We start from the raw sequence: 25,450 nt of genomic DNA, 5'->3' as shown, positions 1-25,450 counted from the left end.
GGCAACTGACACTATTAAGATAAAATTTAATTGAGGCAAATACAAACTTGTTTTGGTTTTTAAAAGATTCAAAATGCACAAATAAACACAGAATGGTAGAGCCTTGGTTTCTTTTTTTTTTTTAAAGATTTATTTATTTATTTATTTATTTATTTATTCATTCATTCATTCATTCATGATAGACACACAGAGAGAGAGAGAGAGGCAGAGACACAGGCAGAGGGAGAAGCAGGCTCCAAGCCGGGAGCCCGACGCGGGACTCAATCCCGGGACCCCAGGATCGCGCCCCGAGCCAAAGGCAGGCGCCAAACCGCCGAGCCACCCAGGGATCCCCAGAGCCTTGGTTTCTTAATAATTATCCAGAAATTTGAAGTGACCATAAACTGAACAGTGGCTTCAGAAAAAACTGTTGAAATCTCAGGCTGAATTAACATTGTCCAAACCACCATTATGCTATGTACTGGACAGCTCCCATCTGGAGTTTTCTACTGTTTTGTTCTGGCCCCCTAAAGTCAAAAGGTAAGGTGAACAGAACCATCAAGGATTTGGAAACCAGGTCAGTAAAAGGAATCTCAGGAAGGAAGTCTGGCTGGAGAAGAAAGATTTAAAGGAAAATGGCAATTTATTTTCAAACAGCTGGAGGACCATCAGAAGAGACATCATTAGACGTATTCTGTGGAGATTCAGAGGTTGAACCAGGACTGATGGGAGGAAATAAGAGAAGGGAACAATAACAGGAGTTTATCAGTGATGGATCAGGCCATTTCATCAGATAGTGTGGCCTATCACCTGAAGTATTCAAGTAGAAGTTGAACTGCCACTTCTTAGGAATGTGCAAGTCCTTCTACATAAAAAGTGAAGCGAGCTGTCTAAAATGCTGTGATGAACAGCTGGAACATGGGATTGCAGACTCCCCTGGAAGCTGGGAAAATGGACTATGAGACAGACATGTTTGTAAATCACATATGAACCATGTCATCTACTTTGTTCCACCGAGCTCTGGATTAATAAATGAGTTTAACATCACCATAAGCTTTCCTCAAGGGGCATAAGCACTAGCTCTCAGTTCCTACACTCCCTTCCCTTTCTCTGCTTTTCAGTTTCACTTAAACATTGAGGCTTAGGACAATGAGCTAACAGTTGGTAAACTCCCCAGAAGAGAGACACCTTCATCTTTGTATCCATCTATCTTGGCATTGCTCCTAGCACTGCAGCTACCATGGTTCACTCCTCACGGTGGGTGCTCAAAACACATCTGCTGAATGACTGCCTGAGAGCTGCAGAAATGGCAGGTGGCAATCAGCTGATCAACAAGATGATGAAAATGCTGGTGCTCCATGGGTTTCTGAGTTCTGGCTCACCAATAAGAAATACCCCTTCTACCAGTACCAGCTCTACTTTGGCTTACCATTACTGATTTCCGGGAGGTCAAACTTAGTGAAGTCCCACCACTGGAGCCGGTAGGTAGTATTGGCAATGTTACTGGCCACAGCTGACTGTCCATCACCAATCACTGCCCCTGGTGGGGGAGAAGACAAAGAGAACACATTATAGTCTTTATCCATGTTTCCTCTGTACACGTAAAACGACATGTACTGGGATAAGCAGGAGAGGGGGAAGAGGAAAAACCATCTGCCAAGTCCCCATCTCAAAGAGAAACCAGACACGTCTCAGAAACAATCCTACCGGAAACATAATCCCATTCATCAGCCCCTCCCATGATTACTTAACATTTCCTTAGTGCCAACAATGTGGCAGGTACTGTGTACGTCTTGTCTGCCAGACTCTTATTCTAAAGAGACAGAGTTTTCATAAACATGTGGGGTTGGGGGGGTAAGTAAAAAAATGGGAGGACAACATTAACACAGAAAAGCATTTCATTCCTGGATGTCTTTGTTGTAAGCAGTGCTCTTTGGGAGAAAATGTCTCCTTTGTACATGACCTTCTTCCTAATAAAACATCTCAAAAGGAGGCGTCTTTCAGGGAAGAGAAGAGACAGCCAGTATGCAGCTGACTGGATAGACAGAGACAGTAAAGAACAAATGAAGTCATCGTTGTTAATTTCTTCTGGACCCCTGGCATGTAACACAGCAGAAATTTATGAGTCTGGCTTTTCAGTATCAGAGTATTTTTATTAAGGCAATATTTTACAAACCCCTCCCCTCCCCGCCCCATGAGAACTTCCCTGAATCCAGGTTCACTTGAAACATCTCACGGTTTAACTTTCCCTGAGATATACACTTCTGGATGACATTCTTTTCCTTGGTAACCAATTAAATAAAAAATGGATTTTTTTTTAACAGGGTGACACTTTAATTTGCAGTTGTATTTCATTTACATGAACATGTCATTTCTTCCTCCTCCTTCCGAGGTGCATTTCATACACAACCACCCTTTTGATCAGACAGAGCCAAACCCTCTCGGGAGAACAGAACACTGTTGTATGCTAGACAACCTAAATGGTATTCTCTGCTGCAAATCACCTCTTACTTTAAGAAACTGAACTTGTTAGAGCGCACTAGCCTTGGAACAACGGACAATTTTATACCTAGATTCCTCGGTTATTACCATCTTCCTCCTCTGCATATCACTGTAAAAGGGTCTCGGCATCTGTATTTTTCCCCCCATTTGATGAGCTGCATTTACTGCTCTGCCATTCCTGGTCTTTCTCTATTCTGAGCTGCATTTATTGCTCTGCCATTCCTGGTCTTTCTCTATTCTGTCCTCAAATGGTCAAGAGGTTGTTCAGAGAGAAAATGTTCTCTATACAAGCCAGGAAAGTACTCCTCTCATTCTTTTCCTGTTGCAGCAAGCCACTACATGGGAAGACTCTTCAACATTAGTTTATTGATAGTGTCCTTGTCCCAGTTTTGATTTGTTTTGTTTTTAAAAGATTTTACTTATTTATTCATGAGAGACACACAGAGAGAGGCAGAGACATAGGAAGAGGGGAGGACACTCCTTGTGGGAAGCCCGATGGGGGACTCGATTCCCAGGTCCCCAGGATCATGACCTGAGCTGAAGGCAGATGCTCAACCACTGAGCCACCCAAGCATCCCTGCAGTTTCAATTTGTAAAGAAAGGTATAAATAACAGTTCATTTCCAAGATGATAATACTGCTAGATTATGTATTCTCGATATGGGTAATATTGCCCCTATGGGGGCAAAAACTGGTTCATGGGGAAGTCTTAGTGCAATCACTAGCTTGCCTCCTATATACTGTAGTATATGACAGAAATACAGCCCATCTGTGATATTAAAATTTCATGGGAGGGGGGGTCATTAGGTGGAAAATGTCTACAGTCTCCTTCAGAGAGTAATAATCAAGTAAAGGTTGAAATACTGTTCTAGATACACTACCTACACCACAATATTCTTTTAAAATCTCACAGATTCAAAGACATAGACCCAGATGGTCATGATCACCCTGAAGGCCTGAGAAAGTCAGCATTTGGGGGTGTTGTCAATGAGCCCACTGACCTCAAACTCCTACTGAGGGCCCTGTGGCATATCACCCAGATGAGGTAAATAAATAAATCTTCTTAAAAATGTTAACCTTTATAGAATATTCTATAATAATTACACCTGACTTGAGAACTTTTGCTGAACTTCTTCTGGGTCATGAGGAGGATAAGCTACATATAGGACTTTCTTTTTCTTTCCTTTTTTTTTTTTTTAAAATGACTTTAAAAAAAATTTATTCATGAGAGACACACACACAGAGAGGAAGGCAGAGACACAGGCAGAGGGAGAAGCAGGCTCCATGCAGGGAGCCTGATGTGGGACTTGATCCCACGTCTCCAGGATCAGGCCCTGGGCTGAAGGCGGTGCTAAACTGCTGAGCCACCCAGGCTGCCCCATATAGGACTTTCTTAATAAAACTTTTTAATTTTTTTATGCCCCTTTGATAATGAAAATCATTTATTAGTTCTAAGGAATACCACTTCCTTGGAAAGAATTACTCAGTTTCACTCTAATCCAGGCTCAACATCACTAAGCTTATGAACTGTTGTCCTGGCTTGCTTATCTAGGTGGTTGACATATCTCTCTGACCACCAGTCTCCCTTACACCACTATAGTTTCCTTATCATGTCATCCAACTTTTAACAGAAGATCATAAAACACCAAATGATAGAAGGTTAGTTTGATTTCTCAGTAGATGATGAACAAAATGCTAGCTGCTAAAAGAGTAAGAAATAAACTGAAGAAACAAAATCCATACTCCAAAAACTTAAAATCTGGAGGAGAGGATGGGAGCTACAATCAGGAAAACAGTTAAGGAAAATACCACATGCTTTAAGAGTGCTGTGGATCTGCAACTGGGAACACAATGATTAAGACTCCAACCCCCAGCTCCAGTAGCTCCTGTACCGTCCATGCCTCCAGAAATGTCTTCTGGAGAACAGCTGTGCAATGTAATAAACATGGATGACAGCACTGTATGGAAGAGACTAGGGAGGTGTTCTCTGCCAATGGTGCCAGAGCGCTGAGGAGAAATGGAGCCTGGCACCAGAGAGTCGATTTTCAGTGCCGTGTAAACATAGATTAGGAAGCAAAAGATGCCAGCAACAGATTAGCGTATTGTCACCAGGTTCTCTTCTATAAGAGCTGCAAGCCAGCTGAGCCTGTCTCTCGGAAACATCAGGAAGAAAAAGTATCACCCTATTAAAAAGCCCCAACCATTTAGTAGGCCTCTGGCCACTAAGCTGAAGGTATAGGAAATGTGCCAGAATGAGTTAATGGACTAAGCTACAAAATATTTACATAGGAGGCACTTAGCCTCAGAAGCCAAATCCTGAGAGACTGTTGAGAGATTTCTGAGGCCTCAACGTTTTCTCAGTAATAATGGGATGGAACAAGCTAGACTCAGGGTCTCTCAACCTCCGCTATTGATATTTTGGGCCAGATAATTCTTTGTTTAGGGCACAGAGTAAGTCTTGGGCTTTATAGGATGTTTAGCAATATCCCTGGCCTCGGCCCAATAGATGCCAGAGGCATACTACACCCAGTCACCCAGTTGAGACAACCAAAATTGTATCCAAACTTTGCCAAATGTTCCCCAGGGACCAAACTCATCCCTTGGAGAAAACTCCAGCTAAATAAATATAGCCTACAGTTTTGTTTTTTTTAAAAGATTTTATTCATTCATTCATTCATTCATTCATTCATTCATTCAAGACAGACATAGGGAGAGAGAGGCAGAGACACAGGCAGAGGGAGAAGCAGGCTCCATGCAGGGAGCCTGATGTGGGACTTGATTCCAGGTCTCCAGGATCATGCCCTGGGCGGAAGGCAGATGCTTAACCACGGAGCCACCCAGGTGTCCCTATAGCCTACATTTTAACTCCAAGACAGGCACTCTTAGTAAGTACCACAACTACTAGAATGCCTACTGCTAATAGCATGCAAACTCTTAGTGATACTGATTTTGGAAAGAAACTAATCAAAGGCATAGCATCATACAAATATTCTCTTAGCAAGCTTAGTTTTCCATTTCTGTATGGATTAGAGGTTAACTTGAACTGGGATATTATGGCTTGCAGTTTCGTTTTTGTATGACATTTGATAATACAGGCTTCAGAATCAGATGGACCTGATTTTGACACTTTCTGCTAGTACCTACTATAGTGTGATTTTGTGTAAATTAACATCTCTGAAACTCTGTTTTCTTATCTGTTAAAAGGGTATTATAATAATAATACCTACAGGGCACCTGAATGGCTCAGTCGGTTGAGTATCTGACTCTTGATTTCAGCTTGGGTCATGATCTGAGGGTCGTGAGATCGAGCCCCACGTCGGGCTTTGTACTCAGCATGGAGTCTGCCTGAGTCTCTCTCTCCTTCCCCCAACCCTCCCCGTGTTTGCATTCTCTAACAAAACGTCTAAAAAATAATAACAATGCTTACAGTTTATAGGGTTATTGGGAGAACTTATTCAAACAGTAAATGTAAAGTGATGGCAAATAATAAGTGTCTAATAAATGACTACTATTAAAATTAATCATTTATTCCAATCTCTGTATGCTTTTCCTTTATAGGTATACCTCTGTAATCAACAAGTCATAGATAGAGGTCCTTTTATAAAAGACTGGCCCAAATTATGTGCGAGGGCCAAGAGAGAGAAGCATTTAATTTTAGAATTAAGGTCAAATGTCAAGGCCCTAGACTCATTAGTAACTTTGTACTTGAAAAACAGCTAAGGTTAAAATCGATCACATTCTGGGCCACAAAACCCACTGAAACACATTTAAAAGAATGGAAATCATACAAAGTATGCTGTCAGATGATAGGGAATTAAACTAGAAATTAGTAGCAAAAAAATAACTGGAAAATCCCCAAATACTTGGAGATTAAGCAACACACTTTAAATAACACATGGCTCAAAGAAGACATCTCAAGAGAAATTTTTAAATATTTTGAATTAAATGAAGATGAAAATACAACTTATTAAAATTTGTTGAATGCAACAAAAGCGGTTTTAGAGGGAAATGTACTGTACCAAGTGTATATATTAGAAAAGAAGAAAGATCTAAAATCAATAATTTAAGCTTCCATCTTAGGAAAGAAGAAAAAAAATAAAAATTGGAGAAGAAATCAATGAAATGAAAAACAAGAAATCAATAGAAAAAATAATAAAACCAAAAGCTAGTTCTTTAGAAAGATCAATGTAATTGATAACCTCTAGCCTAGCTAACTGAAGAAAAAAGACACAAATTATCAATATCAGAAATAAAAGAGGGACCATCACTACTGACGTGTGGACACCAAGAGGATAATAAAAGACTACTATGAACAATCTGATGATAATATAGAAGAAATGGACCAATTCCTTGAAAGACACAGTCTACACCAAATTTACACAAGAAGAAATTGATAATCTGAACAAGCCTATTATCTATTAAGTTGAATTAATCATTAATCTCCTCAAACAGAGGGTGCCTGGGTGGTCCATTTGGTTACGACTGACTTTTTTTTTTTTTTTAAGATTTTATTTATTCATGAGGGACACAGAGTGAGAGAGGGGAACAGAGATATAGGCAGAGGGAAAAGCAGGCTCCCCGTGGGTATGGATCCCAGGACCCTGGGATCATGACCTGAGCCCAAGGCAGATGCTCAACCACTGAGCCACCCAGCCATCCCATGCCTCTGACTCTTGATTTTGGTTTAGGTGATGATCTCAGGGTCATAAGATGGAGCACGACATCAGGCTCTGTCAGGCTCCCTCTCCCTCTGCCTCCCCTGCCCCTGATTCACTCTCAGACTCTCTCTCAAAATAAATAAATAAATCTTAAAAAAAAAACAAAAAAAACCACACAAACCAACCCAAATCTCCCAAAGAGAAAGTGCCAGGTCCAAAGGGGTTCACTGGTAAATTCTATCAAACATCTAAGGAAGAAATTACATTAAAAAAAAAAAAAAGAAATTACATTAAATCTCTACAATTTCTTTTTTTTTTAAGGTTTTATTTATTTATTCATGAGAGACAGCGGGGGGGGGGGGGGCGGGCGGGCTGCGGGCTGCGGGGGCAGAGACACAGGCAGAGGGAGAAGCAGGCTCCATGCAGGGAGCCCAATGTGGGACTCAATTCTCGGTCTCCAGGATCACTCCCTGGGCCAAAGGTGGCGTTAAACCACTGAGCAACCCAGGCTGCCCCAAATCTCTACAATTTCTTACAGAAAGCACAAGTGGGACTACGTCCTAACCCACTTTATAAGGCCAGTATTGCCCCGATACTAAGACCAGACCAAGACAGTGAAGAAAGGAAAACTACAGACTAATATTTCAGAAGCCAAAATCCTCAACCAAATATTAGCAAGTCAAATCCAGTAATATATTTAAAAAATTATACGCTGTGACCAATGGGATTTATCCCAAGTAAGCAAGGCTAGTTCAACATTTGAAAATCAATATAATCCAGTACATCAACAGGATAAAGAAGAAAAATCATATAGTCATATCAATACATGCAGAAAAAGCATATGACAAAATTCAATACCTACTCACAGTAAAAACTGTCAGGAAACTAGGAAGAGAGGAGAACTATCTCAACTAGATAGAAAATGTCTACCAAAACCCTACAGCTAACATTTTACTTAATGATCAGAAACTATATGATTTTCCCCTAAGACTGAGAACAAGCAAGGATGTCTCCTCTCACTACTGCTCTTCAACATTGTACTGGAAGTCCTACCTAATGCAGTTAGAAAAGTAAATAAGAGGAAGAAATAAAACTTGGAGAAGAAGAAACATTGGAGAGGAAGAAATAAAACTGTTCACAGATGACACGACTGTCTATGTAGAAAATCCAAAGAATAATAAAAGTAACTCCTAAAACTATTAAGCAATTAAGTCAAGACTGCAGATACAAATTATACAATTGCAGATACAATTATATCAAGATATAAAGAGTTAACAGCTTTTTTATATATCAGCAATGAACAAATTGGAATTGGAAGTTAAAAATACAATACCAATACATTAGACCAAAAAAAAAAAAAAAGGAAATATTTAGGTATAAATCTATCAAAATATGTACAAGAGTTCTATGATGAAAACTACAAAACGCGAATGAAAGCAATCGCAAAAGATCTCCAATATTTATTGGAGAGATACTCCATGTTCCTGGATAGAAAGACTCAATACTGCTAAGATGTCAATTGTCCCCAACTAGCTCTATAGATTCAATGCAATCCCAATCAAAATCCCAGAACATTACTTTATGAATACTGATAAATTTTAACGTTCATCTGGAAAGGCAAGATTCAGAATAGCCAGTACAATATGCAAGAAAAGAACAAAGTTGGAAGACTGACACTACCTGACTTCAAGACTTATGATAAAACTATAGTAATGAAGATGGTGTGGCACTGCTGAAACAATAGACAAATAGATCAATGAAGCAGAACAAAAAGCCCAGAAATAAACCCAAGCAAAGAGAGTCAATTGATCTTTGACAAAGGTGCAACAGAAATTCAACAGAGAAAGACAATCTTTACAACAAATGGAGCTGAAACAACTGGACATTCACATGCAAAAATATGAATCTAGACACAAATCTTGTACTTTTCACAAAATTAACTCAAACTGGATCAGATCTGGATGTAGAACACAAAACTCTAACATTCCTAGGAGATAATACAAGAGAAAATCTAGGTGACCTTGAGTTTGTCAATTACTTTTCTACCAAAAGTACAATCTGTGAAAGAAAAAACTGACAAAGTTGACTTCATTAAAATTAAAAGCTTCTGCTTGGAGAAAGACACTATGAAAAGACAATGAAAAGCCAAGCCACAGACCAGTAGAAAATTTCTGCATAACATTTAACTAATAAAAGACTGGTTTCTAAAATATACAAAGAACTCTTAAAATTCAACAATAACGAAACAACCTGATTTTAAAACTGGCAAAAAATCTGAACAAACATCTCACCATGAAGATATACAGATGTAAATAAGTATATGAAAAGATGCTCAACATTATTTCTCATTAGGGAACTGTAAAATAAAATAACAATGAGAAGCTACTACACACTAATCAGAATGGCTAAGATAAAAACCACTGATCATATCAAACGGTGAAGAGGATGCAAAACAGCAGGAACTCTCATTCCTTGCTGGTGGGAATACAATGGTAAAACTAACTTTAGAAGACAGATTGGCAGTTTCTTTGCACTAAACATACTCTTAACCAAATGATCCAGCAATGTTCCTTGGTATTTAACTTAAATCAGTTGAAAGCGTATGTCACACAAAAACCTACACACAGATGTTTATAACAGCTTTATTCATAACTGCCAAAACTTTGAAGCAACCGAGGTATACTTTAATAGGAGAATAGATAAACTGTGGTACAACCATACAGTGGAATATTATTCAGCTCTGAAAAGAAACAAGCTATAGAGCCATGAAAAGACAATGAGGAAATTTAAGTAAAAGCAGCAAAAACCTTAAGTAGTGTGATGCTAACTATGTCATTCTGGAAAAACCAGAACCATGGACATAGTAAAAAGATCAGTGGTTGCCAGAGGTTTGGGGGTGAGAAGGAGGTATAGTTGTAGCACCAAAAAGATGTTTTGGGGCAGTGAAATTACTTTGTAGGATACTATGATGATGGATACATGTCATCATATATTTGCCAAAATCCATGAACTTAACAACATTAAGAGTGAAACTTAATGTGAACTATGGACTCTGGGTGATAATGGTATGTCGTCTGTGTTGGTTTGTGGATTACATTAAGTTTCACTATTATATATATATTATACATGTCTCCACAATATACACACACACACACACACACACACACACACACACACACTCTCCATTTTGGAGAAGGATGGTGATGGTGATGGGGGAGGTCTATGGGTATAGTACAGGAGGAAATATATGGAACTCTGAGCTTTCTACTTGATTTTTTTGTAAACCTAAGACTGTTTTTAAAAAAAAAAAATCTATTAATTAAAAAAACAAAAACAGAGAGAAAGACAGAAAGAACCCCAGACTCTCACTCATGTTCTAGGAGACAGTGGAAACAGTAGCTATTTATAAGGATATTGGCAGTCACAGCAGTTCACTTTCAATCATATAACCACAGAGTTCATCCCTGGAGCCTCAGAGCAAAAAAATAAATAAGGATGATTCTAACATGAGACAAAACAAGGGCAGAAAAGGAACTTAAGTCCAGTGATCCTGGCCAACCATCAGAGAACAACAACAGCAAAACCAAGCTACCAAGTTTCATTCTCTCAAGTCAAGACTTCAACTTGTAGGCTGAAAGCCTTGGAAATGTGTCTAGGGATAAAATCTTAACGTCATGACAGGCACATGGTAGGTGAGCTCTACCCATACCTGATAGCCTGCATGCCTCTCTCTGCCTTTGCTTCTCTCAGACTCTGTTCTGTTGCTTGGAAAGGAAAATTAGAAACCTTTTTTCAAAAACAGCTTTTAGTCTCTCTCCAAGATCTGTTCTAGGAGCAGGAAAGTGAAGAGCATGATTCAACAGTGAAAATACGGAACAATGGGAATCATTAGCAAATGTATCAGAAAAGCTAATTTGGGAGGGTAAAAAAGGGCAAGTTACAAAGAAGAAAACGATTAAATTATATTTCAGTCCTATAAAATTGTTCCATTTGAGGCCTAATTCAGAATGGCCATCTCTGACTGTGCTGCTGGGAAGACAGAGTAAGAATGGGGCTGGGGGCCAAAGACTCATCAGCCTGGAAACACAATTACTATCCTTCTGCTTGGTTGTGATATGAAGTCAAGAACCAGTTTGCTAATTGGTCAACAGAACAGAGACCAGAAACTCCAGGGCAAGTCCAACTGAACAGTTTATCAACTTAAAAAAAATTCTCTTTAGAAAGGCAGTCACAAAAGACCACATATTGTATGATTCTATTTACATGAAATGTCTAGAATAGGTAAAGCTATAGAGACAAAAAGTAGACAAGCGTTTGCCTAGGGCTGGAGGAGGAAGGGGAGGGCTGGGGAAAGGGAGAAGTGACTGCTAATGGGTACAGGAATGTGATAAAAATGTTCTGAAATATACAGATAGTGGCAACAGTTGCAGAACTCTGAATATATTAAAAAACCACTGAACTTTAAATAGGTGAACTATATAGTATGTGAGTTATATCTCAAGGCTATTATTAAAAAATACTAATTATGTTTCCCAAATTTCTAAGAAGTATTTTGTGTAGTCATCAATAAATTATGCATGGATTATTCATGCATAATTCATGCAATTTACCCCGTTGTAAAAACTATATAAACTACTCAATATAAATTTTGGTTAACTTGGAAAGTAAAATATGGCAATCCCATTTTCGGAATCTCTTTGCATTTCTTTAATAATTTCAAGTACTGGGGAGTCTCTTTTGTTTACTGGCTCACTGTTTTTTGTTTTTTGGTTTTGGTGTGTACTGCACGTACCCATATCTTATGTGCATTTCTATGTTTGGTTATTTTAAGTTTTTTCTTGCAGACTGTTTAAAGCTCTTTGTAAATTAATAAACTGGTTTCTATGAAAAATAATTATTCTTAGAGCAATACAACATGGGATTATTTGGACATAAAAAGCATTTTCCTCCCTAAGTATATACTGAATGGCATTCCAGGAAGAACACTTACTCTTCTTTCCAAAAAGCTGCATTCGAATGTAGTCTTTAAATCTGCTTTAAGAAGGAAATATAAGGGATCCCTGGGTGGCGCAGCGGTTTGGCATCTGCCTTTGGCCTGGGGCGCAATCCTCAAGACCCGGGATTGAATCCCATGTCGGGCTCCCAGTGCATGGAGCCTGCTTCTTCTCCCTCTGCCTATGTCTCTGCCTCTCTCTCTCTCTCTCTCTGTGTGTGACTATCATAAATAAAAAAATAAAAAAAAAAGAAGGAAATATAACTAAGTACTTTGTCATACTCACTTTGTTGCCTTATCACCATTTAAAAAATCTCATCTAAAACCACAGTCAATTATTCTATAGCCTGGGGACCTAGAAAGAGGCCCTGGTAGCAGATAACACGGCTTCCTCCAAGAGTAGAAGTCTCTCATTTATAGTTTTGACATTGAAGAAACTGACCAAACTATATATAGTTTGTTTAAAAGCTTTATGAGATGTAATCCACATATCAGACAATTCACCTACTTAAAGCATGTGCAACGCAAAGGGTTTTAGTATATTCACACCAATGTGTAACCATTATCAAAACCAATTTTTTACAATGACCATCACTACTATATAATTTCAGGATATTTGCCTCCTCTTTCTCCTCCCTCGGTACCTTCACTGTTAGCAGTCACCCTCCTCTACTCTGGCCTACTCTCTCCCTCCTAGCTGGAGGCAACCACTAATCTATTTTCTTTTTCTATCATTTTGCCTTCCCTGCACATTTCATCTAAATAGAAACACATGACAGGTGACTATGTCTGGATTCTTTCATTTAGCACCACATTTACAAAGTTCATCCATGTTGTAGCATGTATCAGTACTTCATTCCTTTTATGGCCAAAGAATGTTCCACTGTATGTTTATAAACGAACCACAGGTTCACATGAGAGTAAGGTAATAGTTTTTATTTATAGAAAACACACTGCATGGAACTTAGCAATCATAAAACTGTCTGAGGGAAACAGAACTATTTCCTGTGGAAGGAAAAAGTAGATTTTTAAAGAGGTTTTCAGGTTTTCAATTCTGAGTATATTGCCTATAGCTGAAACTGAGTCTTCACTTTTTCCTGAGGCTAAAATAAAAGATAAGAGGAGTATTAGGGGACATTGTTTTCTGTAAAAACAAAAATAAAACCACAAACAGGTATCACGTAGATATCTATAATTCTGACACAGGAAACGTTCTCACTAAGTTTTGTAGTATATCAGAATTAAGCTGTTTAATAACTGCTCTAGGGGTTCCTGGGTGGCTCAGTTGGTTGAGCATCTGCCTTTGGCTAGGGTCATGATCTCAGGGTCCTGGGATTGAGCCCCACATTGGGCTCCCTGCTCAGCAGGGAATGTGCTTCTCCCTCTCTCCCTACCCCTTCCCCTGCTTGTGCCCTCTTCCCCACTCAAATACATGAATAAAATCTTTTTAAAAAAAGAACTGCTCTAACTGGTCACTTAAACTGATCAAGATAAATCATACAATATAAATTTGAAATGTATTTATCATAAACCAAAGGGTAAACATTTTACAGATACAGGTATCAATGACTATACATGCTCTTAGCAGGAACTGGGTCCCTAAATCAACAAAATTTTATTGTTCAATAAACTCCTAAAGGCTCCAAAACCTCCTACCCCTAAGAATAAGGGTAGCATTAGTCCACACACAAATCAGGAACTTTAGGGGCAGATTCCAGAAAGATAAGGAAATGCCTTATTGTGGAGGTCAAAGGCATTGGATAAGGCCAACAAAACAAATCATAGTCTGAAAACTCAGCAAGGAAATTAGAAAGGCCTGGAATACAGAACATGTGCACAGAAGGGAAAAGAAATAGTTATGAACTATTTCTACATATTATAACAGCTTCATCAAAATTTTTCTCAAAACAACAATTCTATCCAGGATTATGTGACCACAGTAGAATAAGTTTTATAACACACCAAGAGAGGAAGAGATAACCGTGTATTCATTAGGGCCAGAGCAGTGGATATAGTCTTCCTTTCAGAGTAAGTAGCACAAAGAACCTGGTATTAATTTCTTTAAAAACTGTAACAAAGGGTGCCTAGGTGGCTCAGCTGGTTAAGCATCTGCCTTTGGCTCAAGTCATGATCCCAGGGTCCTGGGATCAAACCCTGCATTGGGCTTCCTGCTCAGCAAAGTCTGCTTTACTCTCTCTCTCACCCTCTGCTCCTTCCCTCTGTTTGTTCTTTCTCTCTAATAAACAAATAAAATCTTTAAAATATTTAAAATTAAAAATTGACAAAAAGGACCCAACATAAATTTACCATCTTAACTATTTTTAAGTGGTTTAGGAGTGTTTAGCAGTTAAACCAGTTCAGCAGTGTTAAGTATATTCACACTATTGTGAAACAAATCTCTGAAACCTTTTCATCTTGCAAATATGAAACTCTAAACCCATTAAATAACTCCCCTTCCCTCCTCCCTCCAGCCCCTAGTCACCAAAATTCTTTGTTTCTATGAATTTGACCACTTTAGAAACATGTATGAGTGGAAGCATGCAATAACAGTATTAGTTTTTAACATGTCCTTGAAAGTAGAGAAGCAGAAATAGATAGCATGCACCCAAAGCCATTCACAGACAAGGTGTGAAATCAGGATCATACTCAAATCTACAGGAAGCAGCTAGTTCTGATGGGAGAAGGTAACCTCTAGGCTGGGCATGGCCATTTTCCCTTAAAAAGCCATTCAGAGGCGTCAAACAGAGCATAGGGCTCATGCCACTAGACTTAGTGACTTCAGAAAAGCCCAAAGGTGGTGGAGTTGCCATAAGGATACTTCACTTTCTAATTCAGGGATCACCAATGATTCAAACACGTTGCCTTGAATGTATCTGCGTCATTTGGAGTTCAGCAATGTATTTGACCCTAAAGCAAAGACAGTAAGCTGCTCTTCACCAGGTCCTCCCTCCTTTCTCCCATCATTTTTTTTTTCTCCCATCATATTAAAACCCAGGATTAACCTTGACTGTTGGGAGGGTGACTGGTACCTCCTAGCTCTCTGAAGTCAAACTAAGATGCTCCTGTGTGGGTAGATGAAGAGGCTGAGGCCCACCATTTTCATCACCATTCTGGAGATCTGCCCTTCTTCAATATATATGTCCTAATGAAGCAATTATCTAACACTTACACTAATGATGTAATTGGAACAAGTAATTATGAAAGCAGAACATCCATTTTTAAAGAAATGAATATCATTACCTTTCTTCCACCCACAAACATTATTTAAGACAAAAACAAATAAGCTCACAAGAACACATGCTACTGAAAGATTATCAGGAACAACATTCCAAAACCCACAGCATTCAAGAGAAATACAGAAAAAAAGCCCAACAACCTCCAAATGAAAACAAGTTAAAAACCTAGCATTCATTCCCACCAGGCAGGATTTCCTCAAAGCCTCTACCTCTGACAGAAGACACGCAGGTGGATAAAAGCATTAAGAACTACTCTACCTCCACTTCCACACCCCCCACAACCTGGCATTCCAGGACCCCACCACCTCTGTTGTTGGGAGGATACTGGCTTAGGCAGGTCCCTGAGAGAAGCCAGGAAAGAAGTTGGAGAGGCTGTCATCCTCTCAACTGTTGCACAGTGGAGCTGCTCAAGGGGGTGCCTCAGCAGCAAGAGGATGGGCAGAGAGACGGGGGAGGGCAGGAGGAGGACTGAGGGAGAAAGAGGTGAGAGAGAAAGATGAACAGAGCATATGACCGACTCAAACACTGAATGGCTCTCACCAATCACTTGTCTTAAATTGCTGAGATTCCTGCAGCTTTTATTGTTTGGTGGAAGCACAAGTGAGCTGAATTGGACCAGAGGGTCCTGGGCTTGTCAGCAGCAGGAGGGAAACGACCTTTATTGCTGCAAAGAGGATGCAGATTTCAAAAGCCTAAAATCTGCAATGAAGGGAAATGGAAATGTGCTGAACGTGGGTTTGACTGGCAGCTTTCCTCATCTGTCGATCACAGGGTAATAAACACTGGGAGATGGCAGAAATGAAGATAAATGCTTTCAGCAGCACCATTCCCCACCCTCCCCTCCTCTTCCGCCCCCACTCAGCACATGACAAGAGTTAAAGCAAGAAAATAAATCAGCTTCTTAACCAACTCTTTTGTTAAAACTTTCCTTACAGGCCACCTACACGTGAATTATTGCTCTATGAGCCTACATTCTCATTAGGGAGCCCAGTTTGTAAAGGGTGAAAAGCTCCTGTCAAATCACACCTGTATATTTCAGGGTACAGCATTACCCAGCTGAGTCAGTCAGGGCCAACATGTGAGAAAGAGGCCAGGGCCACTCCCAGAGAGGAACACAACACCCTCCCACCTCCACCTCCACCCCACAGGGTGAAGGTCTCTAATCCAAAGCCTGGCACACTCAGTTTAGAGGAGACTTTGGAGTGCCAAGGGCAGCATGTTGTCACTTCACTGCAACAACTGCCACATTACTATTGAGTCAGGGACAGAAAAGCTAAGCTCTGAGGGCTAACAAAAAGCTCCCGGGGCTTGGCAGTCGAAAGTAAAGTCGATCAGAAAGTGGACTACAGAGGAGAATTCAGTCTTGAGCATCAGCTTCACATTCACTTTGGAATGAGAGAAACCTTTAAAAGGTGAATGATCTTACAGGTTTCCCACGAGTAGGTCTAAGGGAAGTATCGTGTATTCTGTGACTGACATTGAAATAAAGCATCTAGCCAACCTGGTTTTTGTAACGAGACTAGGATTTTTTAAGTCAGATGAAAAGGTCAGCAATTCTTAATGCTTGTGGCAGTTGCTTATAAGAAGGTGGTTGGAATTTTGTTAAACCGCCCCCCCCCCCAAAAAAAAAAACCAAAAAACACTACATCCTGATTCTGTCAAAAATCTTAGTAACTAGATCATTTAAGACATTTGAAAAGATACTCTACTCTACTGGCCCAGCCAGGCTATTTCCCTCTAGATCCTGAAATGGAAAAAGATTCCAGACCTTTGTTTTAAAGAGCAGGCACCAACTAGTAGAAAGTCTGGAGCAAAAATAAATGGGAGAAAGCGTGGTGACTGGGTCTGTTTCAAACCACAAACTACTCAAGAAGCTTGAGTAGTCCCCAGAGTCATGCATATGCTGTGGGATCCTAGGAGATCAACACTTGTCACATGAAGATAGCGAATTTGAAATAGTTTCTAATTAAAATCCACTGTTCAGACAATAATACCAGGCACAAAGTGGAAAAGCATTATTAATGAACCCCATATTGAGACACAGCTAAAAGAATGTACCTGGAATCTAAACAACAATCCAGATCAGCCTTTCTAATCTGTAAACCTCAATAAAATCTTATCTCCTCCTGAAAGCTTTTCTGAATTATAAAGAAATCTCTGCCCACACAACATTAACCATTTCTTTTTTTTTTTTTTAAGATTTTATTTATTTATTCATGAGAGAAAGAGAGATAGAGAGAAAGACACACACACACAGGCAGAGGGAGAAGCAGGCCCCACAAAGGAAGCCTGACGTGGGACTTGATCCTGGGTCTCCGGGATCATGCCCTAGGCCGAAGGTGGCACCAAACCACTGAGCCACCCGGGCTGCCCGTCATTTTCATAACACAAAACATTTGTCACCTTTTATATTATCTGGCTATAAGTACATAAAGTTTGCTTTGAATTCAAGTGTTTATATAACTCTGTGTATACTTAGCCATCAATTTTCAGTTGGTACTACATGGTCTTTCCCCCTCTTTCTCTTTTTGTCTTTTTAGGGATGTGCAGAGGGAGAGGGAGAGAGAGAATCTTAAGCAAGCTGTATGCCCAGCACAGAGTCCGACACATGACCCTGAGATCATGACCTGAGATGAAACTAAGAGTCAGATGCTTAACCAACTGAGCCACTCAGGTGCCCTTGCTTCCTTTTTAAGATGACAGAAGGGGTCAATCTTTTTGACTTACATTTTTTTAAAGATCTTATTTATTTATTCATGAGAGAGACAGAGAGAGAGAGAGAGAGAGAGAGAGATAGGCAGAGGGAGTAGGCTCCCTGAGGGGAGCCTGATGCAGAACTCGATCCCAGGACCCCCGGATCATGACCTGAGCCAAAGGTAGACGCTTAACCGCTGAGCCACCCAGGTGCTCCCTGAGTTACATTTTAAATACCGTACAGTCTTGGGACTTAGAATATCATATAGCAGACACAAAATATACAAGGGTAAGGAATACTGATGGGAACTGCAAGGAATGCCATTGCCAGACTTATAAGCTGTTCCTTCTAAACGTGAGAAAATGTCACTTGTAAAGACTAGTCAGTCTTTACTGCTTATAATTATTATGGAGACAGACTGAATTATAAAGAACCAAACCATATGTGAAGGGAATTTGTAGTCCAGTATATACATCCATGGGACTAAGCAACCGCAATTTGCAAAAGGAGCTTATCTCTAATTGTAAATAAACCTAACCATCCATCAAGAAGAGAACTGTTAGGGGCATCTAGGTGGCTAAGATGGTTAAGCATCTGCCTTCTGCTAAGGTCATGGTCTTGGGATCCTGGGATTAAGCCTCGAGTCGGAGCTCCCTGCTTAGCGGGGAGTTTGCTTTTCCTTCTTTCCCTCCCCCCTGCTCATGCGCTCTTTCTCTCAAATAAATAAATGAAGAAGAAAAGAAGAAAAGAAGAAGAGGAGGAGGAAGAGGAGAACAGTTAGATTTTTAATCACACTATGGAACACTATAGAGTCATTAAAAAGAACTTACACATACTGACACAGAAAGCTGTCCTTGATCTATTGTTCTATATAATATCACCTCCATTAAAAAATAAAATGGAGAAAACTATATAGATGAGTAAGTACACATATGTATTGATTGTGCATGGAAAAAAATTTAGAAAGACACATTCCAAACCAACCAGGAATAAGATGAAGAGACGTTTATTTACCGTGCATATTTTGATAGTATCTGAATTATTTACAATGAACCTGTATTATTTTATGGATTGTAAAAGGGCAGGTAGAGTGATGAGTTACCCTTTATAATGATCTACTAAAAAGTTACACATTTTGCTATTTAATAACTCCAGTATTTATTTAATACATACATTTATTTGTTCCATGAAGCTAACTAGTTGAAGGACTTAAGAAAATATTCCTTGGTCCTGGGTTTGCAATAAAATTCACAAACTCCAAGTTTTCCATTTTCACTGAGAGCCCATCAGAATGGTGCCCTGAGATGCTCTTCATACATCTGAGAAGTGATGTCTTGTTAGCCAAATAATCTGTGCTATGTGACTAAAAAAGGAGCCAGCACAATTCCATCCCTGGAGTAAATATCTTAGAGAAAATGCTACATATATACACAAGGAGATATGTCAAAAAAAGAAGTCTGAGGCATGCCATAATAGTAAAAATCTAGAAAACTTAATGTTTGTCAGTAAGGGAATAGACAGAAAATGTGTGTATGTGAATATTAGAATACTATGTAACAATTAAAAGGAATAAATCAAATTAAACTGTGTCAATGTGGATTGATTAAAAACATGACAAATTTCAAAAGTTGTAAAATGATACACGTGGTATGATACCCTTTATATAAATACAACTCTTCAAACACAAAACAGGGGTGCCTAGGTGGCTCAGTGGTTAAACCTTGGACTCTTGATTTCAGCTTGGGTCACTAACTCACGGTCCTTGGACTGAGCCCTGTGTCAGGCTCCTAGCTTGGCCTGGAGTCTGCTCCAAGTGCTTTCCCTCCCCCTCTGTCCCTTCCCTATCCCCCTGCTTGCACCCTCTCACTCTAAATAAAAAACATCTTTTAAAAACCTCACAAAACAATGATATTTTATGAATATATTAAATTATAGGGGTGCCTGGGTGGCGCATTGGGTCTCTAACTTTTGGTTTCAGTCCAGGTCATGATCTCAGAGTGGTGAGGTCAAGCCCTGAGCTACACTCCATGTTCAGTGCAGAGTCCACTTGAGACTCTCCTCTCCCTCTGCCCCTCCCCACCCCTGTATTCACTCTCTCAAATAAATAAATCAAATCTTAAAAAAAAAATTATAAAAGATGGACTGCAATTATATAAACCAAATTCATGATAGGAGCTGACTCTGTAGAACAGGAAATATAATTAGGGAAGTCAAAGGGAACTTCAACTGCAATGATTTTATTTTGAAAAACTGCGGCAAATAGGGCAAACTGGTTAACAACGCTTAAATCTCGGCTGGGGGTAGACAAATGCTTGATGTGTATGTGTGTGTGTGTGTATATATATATATATATATATATACATGCCTGTATATTTTATGCCTTTCTGTATTGTTAAAATGTCTCAGGATTGAAGGGAGGGATAAAGGGGATAGGAAGGGAGGAAGTAAACAAGCAAGCAAGCAACTGGGATGGGGACACAAAAGAAAGACCTCTAAATGCTTTCCCACATTCTTAAACCTTATCCAACAAGGTATGGGCAAGGCAGTAATTGGCTAAAGTGAAATAGTTTGGGATATGGAGCCCACAAAATTCCAAAGGTGGGTAGAGATGGCCACATTTCATTTACTTAGAATTCCTGATTTAAGTAAAGATTTAGTAAAGATTTTTGCCCATAGAAACTTGTACTGAGTCTTGATGAATCAGGTTTCTAACATGTACAGCCTGAACTACTGCACTGGTGAAACAATCTAACAGGTGGCTATGAATGGCAGATGGTCACACAAACTTTGTACCCCACCAAAGCAGAGACTCTAAAGCCACAGGCATACTAGGAACAGTCTGCTTGCATCAATGAAAAGTACAAACAGATGCCCAGCCCCAAGCTTTTCTCTTAGATACTATCTTGATGCCTTCTAACATCTTACCTTGAAGACAAGAAATGTATACTTTAATGCCAGGTTAGATAAATTTCTGAAAGGTGCCTGTGGCAAATTTTTAGTTTTAAAAAGAGATATTACACAAAGGAAAGCAGAAGAAGATTAAGATATGTTTTAGTCTTGTCTTTTCTGCCAGAACTGCTTATATGGATTTCTCAGGGGACAGTGGACCTGCCGTAACACTTCAGGGATGCCTGCAAACCAGTGAGCATGGTAGTACACACGGTTTTTCAAGACTGTTGCTGGTCATCATAAAGAATGCATAATAAGCTGCCAACTTCTCTATAAGCCCCTTAGGGTAAGAGTAACATCGTGAAATAATTTTGTAGTTAACACCAAGTGATGGGCCCTTGTCCCTTACAAAATCATCTATCTTCCCTTCTACTCTTCTTGCCCCAATCCATCTTTCTTTTTTTTTTTTTTTTTTTTTAAATATTTTATTTATTTATTTAGGATAGTCACAGAGAGAGAGAGAGAGAGAGAGAGAGAGAGAGAGAGAGAGAGGGGCAGAGACACAGGCAGAGGGAGAAGCAGGCTCCATGCACCGGGAGCCTGACGTGGGATTCGATCCCGGGTCTCCAGGATCGCGCCCTGGGCCAAAGGCAGGCGCCAAACCACTGCGCCACCCAGGGATCCCTCAATCCATCTTTCAATGCCAGATTATTCTTAAAAGCAGAGTTGTGATTGTGTCACTCATCTATTCAAAAAACTTTAATGGCTCCTCGTTGCCTAAACAGAGCAAGATGCCTTGGTTTTCTATTCAAGACTCACATTGTTCCTACTAAGCAGAATTCCTTCCCCTCTCTTCTAATAAATGTGTACTAAAATCCCCTGATCCCCTAGCCCTACTCAAGTACTCTCTTAATTCTTTTTTTCTGAAGTCTTTTCTGATCTCACTAACCTGATATGATTGTCTCTTTGGAAGCCCTAAGCAGTCTGCTTATCTTTCTTACTCCACCTATTCCTTCTGCTTACCCCATGTCCTCCTGCCCAAGCTGGACTCCCTGCCATTATTCATTCTATTTGAGGATATGTATAAAATTCAGTCCACCAGAGGTTCAACTCAAAATCTATACACCAACCATAGTTGTTCTGTATCTACTCTAAACTTTCCCTGAACCTGAATCCCCACAGTACACTGTAAATGGATTCTTCTGACGGAAGGACACATAAAATTTTCTCATCCTTGGATGAGGTATCTTGATGCTCTGCCACAGAAGATATACAGTAACTCCACATTAAATACAGATGCTGATGACCACTTGAACAAGTGTGACTCTCACTACTAGGTTGTTAGTCCCTTAGCAGTAAGGCTTATTGTAAATCCCTCTGAGAGATGTAAGCACCTCTCTGTCCTCGTGTCCTACAGAGCATCTTGCACAAAGGACGTAGGTGCAACCCAATTTGTTCACTTAGAGCCAAAGTACCTTTGCCTTGAGAAATATCCACTCAACCATTAGGACACTTCCTGAAACCCCTTTTTTGTTTGCTAAAACTCTAGGAAAGCACCCAACCTCTGAAAACCTACGTAGTACAGTAGTCAGGGCACAAAGAAATTGATGGTTACATGCAGAGGAAACACTCCCAAGAATTTACTTCCTTCATAACTGCAGCCAAAACAAAGCAGGGGTGGGCATATTTTTGACTGCAAGTCAGTATAATATAAAAAAGTTTCTGCATCCGGACTCTGGCAGATCCAAGCTGGGAGCAGGCAGTCCTCTTTGTCTGACTCTGCAAGGCTCTTGCCTTAAGGCCAACAGGATTAGCACAACCATTTCATGCTCTGAAAAGTCAGAAAAGGCGAGATGGGGAGCTTTTCACTCGAGGAAATGCCTGGTAGTCAGAGATGGTTCTGTTTTTGTTCAAAAGATAAGCAGGGATGCTGAGGTTAAAAAGCAAAATTTCCAACAATGCTTAATGAAAGGTTTGGAGACAATGTACAGAATTAGGCAATGAGATAAATTCCAAGAAGAGAGGAGCAGGTGCCAGAGCAAAAATGCAGCAGAGAATCAGCACTAGATGTTTTCATGCATTCAAAAATTTCCATGTATTTAAAATGTCATCAGGACGCCCTGTGAGCACAGACTTGATGCAGCAATTAGGGATGCAGGCTTATCCCTCTTGGCACAAAATACCCACAAATAAGCTCCCAGTATAAAAGTCAAAAGAAAGCAGAAGGACTCTCGGTCGTCTCTGCACTGGGAGCAGCTCTCCTGCTACAGCTCCTCATCCCCTGAAAATGTACGCCTGTGCAAAGTTCATCTCCACCCCCTTCTTGGTCTGGAGCACCTCTCAGCTGTTGAGCCGATCCTTGTCTGCAGTGGTGCTAAAACCACCGGAGACACTGACAGATAAGAGCATCCGCAGCTTGGCAGCCCCACATCCCCTGACCTCACTTATTCCTAGCTGCAGCTTCCAAACCAGCGCCATTTCAAGGGACATTGACATAGCAGCCAAGTTCATTGGGGCAGGGGCTGCCACTCTAGGGGTGGCTGGCTCTGGGGCTGGAATTGGGACTGTGTTTGGGAGCCTCATCATTGGTTATGCCAGGAATCCCTCTCTGAAGCAATAGCTCTTCTCCTACACCATTCTGGGCTTTGCCCTCTCGGAGGCCATGGGGCTCTTTTGCCTGATGGTGGCCTTTCTCATCCTCTTTGCCATGTGAAGGAGTCATCTCCACCTCCCATAGGTTCTTTCTCCCATGTCTTGTCTGCTCTGTATGTTCCTTTTCCTGTACCTCCCCAGGTAGCCTGGGGAAAATGATTGGCTAGGGTTTGACGGAGGGAAGACAAATAAATACTGTATCAATAAGAAAAAAAAAGCAGAAAGAAACACTTTACCATAAAAAAATTGAACAGTTGCTACATTCTCTCTGGATAATTAACTATGGACCTTCCTATGAAGAGGAAAACTAACCTCAAATACTGTATTCAAAGACGCGGAGCCCGTAGAGCCCGAGGTGAAGTTTAAACCTGGGGTCTACAGATGGGGCTTCAGGAGGTCAAAAACCCACTGAAATAGCAAATAAAACTGTGTGTGTACAATATTATATTAGTTGTGTATTCTATTTTCTGTATTTTATGGTGTTCTGACATCCTGGTTGCTTTGCCTGCTGAGGGACTGCCCCTCCCTGGGCCAGCTAATTCCTAGAGATAGCAAACAACTTGCCTGCAAGCATGCAAACCAACAGAGTCCATACAGACAACCACTTTCTTTATCAAACTCACACAGCAAACGGCTATTTCCTCTGCCCTAAATCACCCCAGGGCTAGGTATGGACAACCAGGGACAACCTCACAGCCCAGAGCCCGACAAAATTATTCAGGCTATCTAATCCTAAATTTACTCAGCATATCAACTCTGCCTCACCCATTCCTTCTGAAAACCCCAAGAAGGGCTCTAGCTCACGCTTTCCCTGCACCTCCTTCTGCCTGACCGCAATACTTCCCCACATGGCCCTGCAGAGTATGGTGTGTTCCTTTACTCTGGGAATTTTAGGTAACAGACTATCTTTTTTTTTAATGGCAATGTTCTCATCATATGTTGGCTTTATCATACCTGAATAAAACCAAAATCCTGGGTACACTTTAATACAGCTACATGTATACCTTTTAGTCTGAGAGGAGAGTCCAAGCGTTTTAACATACATTCTTACAGAGTTCACCGACCTCTGCAGGGTTAAAAAATAGTGACTTAAATGTTTCAGGTCACACTGGAGCTCCAGTTCAGTGGAAGAGAACATATCACCGATGAAGTCTTTCTAGGGCACAGGTAAAGCCAGGTGGTTGTTCTTCAAGTGCCAAGAGAATGCAGAAATTGCAGAGGGCTTTATTTTCTGTTTTTCTCAGTTCTTTGCAGTGCAGGGGATCATAAGGCAAGGGAGTATAAAGGGAGAAGGTTCATAAATCCCTGAAGTGGTGATGGTAGTAATAAATTAGCATTTCTCTCAAATAATACAAAACTTCTGAAATGCTTAAAAATCCACAGGGTTTGGGAGATTAGGGATTGTCTATGTAATGTTCTATAAAACGACTAGCACACTGCCTATCAACGACAGTATCACTGGCAAAGAGATAAAGCCTTGGCCTTCAACCTCACTAAGGCTGACAAAGATAGAGAGATTTTTTAGACCAAAGTACAGAGTCTTGAGACATGCCCAGAATAAAGAACAGTGATCTCAAAACAGAAAGTTTTTGATGGCTAAGTGAGGACTGAATATTAAACAGATATCTATCACACATAGCACTGTGGAAGAGGTATATAAAATGGTAATAAGATGTCCTTTTTCCTTGCTTGGAGCCTATAATCTATTTGGAGAGATAAGACAGCCGTATAGGAGGGGTCAGTGGGCTTGGGGAGGGGAGATTTGGAAAATTTACAGTGGAAATAGGAGCTGGGCTTAAAGGAAAGAGTAATAGGATCTGGAAATTAGGAGAGGAGAAGAAGAAGGG

At 40.2% G+C, this 25,450-nt stretch overlaps 1 protein-coding gene and 1 pseudogene across 1 annotated transcript in view; one reads left to right on the top strand and one right to left on the bottom strand.

The window, feature by feature from the left end:
* AMBRA1 (autophagy and beclin 1 regulator 1) overlaps positions 1 to 25,450 on the bottom strand; it is a 170,062-nt gene that overhangs the window by 41,475 nt on the left and 103,137 nt on the right. Inside the window, 1 exon segment of the mRNA XM_038563409.1 lies at positions 1,409 to 1,519. Coding sequence (XP_038419337.1) covers positions 1,409 to 1,519 — 111 coding nt within the window.
* Positions 23,197 to 23,714, top strand: LOC119864229 (annotated as a pseudogene).

Source organism: Canis lupus, chromosome 18 (genome assembly GCF_011100685.1).
Source record: "Canis lupus familiaris isolate Mischka breed German Shepherd chromosome 18, alternate assembly UU_Cfam_GSD_1.0, whole genome shotgun sequence".
Classification (NCBI taxonomy): domain Eukaryota; kingdom Metazoa; phylum Chordata; class Mammalia; order Carnivora; family Canidae; genus Canis; species Canis lupus.
The sequence above is the reverse complement of the archived record's forward strand: the minus strand, read 5'-3'. Positions and strand labels throughout refer to the sequence as shown.